At 61.8% G+C, this 434-nt stretch overlaps 1 protein-coding gene across 1 annotated transcript in view; it reads right to left on the bottom strand.

Annotated features, from left to right (window-relative positions):
* The window catches only part of ACTB (actin, beta), a 2,105-nt gene that overhangs the window by 401 nt on the left and 1,270 nt on the right, over positions 1 to 434 (bottom strand). The window contains exons 3-4 of the mRNA XM_009575804.1: positions 341 to 434; positions 61 to 242 (exon numbers count right to left, since the gene is read on the bottom strand). The exon at positions 341 to 434 is cut by the window's right edge and continues 3 nt beyond it. Coding sequence (XP_009574099.1) covers positions 61 to 242; positions 341 to 434 — 276 coding nt within the window. The remainder of the gene's footprint in view (positions 1 to 60; positions 243 to 340) is intronic.

The following is a 434-nucleotide window of genomic DNA, read 5'->3' as shown; positions in this document are numbered from 1 at the left end:
CGCCGCTCCGCCCCAGCTGCGGCATGCCCGTCTGCCGCGGGACGAGGGAGCGTTTCTTACCTTGATCTTCATCGTGCTGGGCGCCAGGGCTGTGATCTCCTTCTGCATCCTGTCAGCGATGCCGGGGTACATGGTGGTGCCGCCGGACAGCACCGTGTTGGCGTACAGGTCCTTCCTGATGTCCACGTCACACTTCATGATGGAGTTGAAAGTGGTCTCGTGAATGCCGCAGGACTCCATGCCTGGGGGGGAAAGAATCGCAGGCTCATTAGCACCCACGCCACACCTCATTTTGGTCACGCCAACCCCACACCGCAGAGGCAACCCTGGCGATACCTACCCAGGAAGGAGGGCTGGAAGAGGGCCTCCGGACACCTGAACCTCTCGTTGCCGATGGTGATCACCTGGCCGTCGGGCAGCTCATAGCTCTTCTC

This window comes from Fulmarus glacialis, unplaced genomic scaffold, assembly GCF_000690835.1.
Source record: "Fulmarus glacialis isolate BGI_N327 unplaced genomic scaffold, ASM69083v1 scaffold29804, whole genome shotgun sequence".
Lineage (NCBI taxonomy): Eukaryota > Metazoa > Chordata > Aves > Procellariiformes > Procellariidae > Fulmarus > Fulmarus glacialis.
Note: the sequence above shows the minus strand (reverse complement) of the source record. Positions and strands in the feature narration are given on the sequence as shown.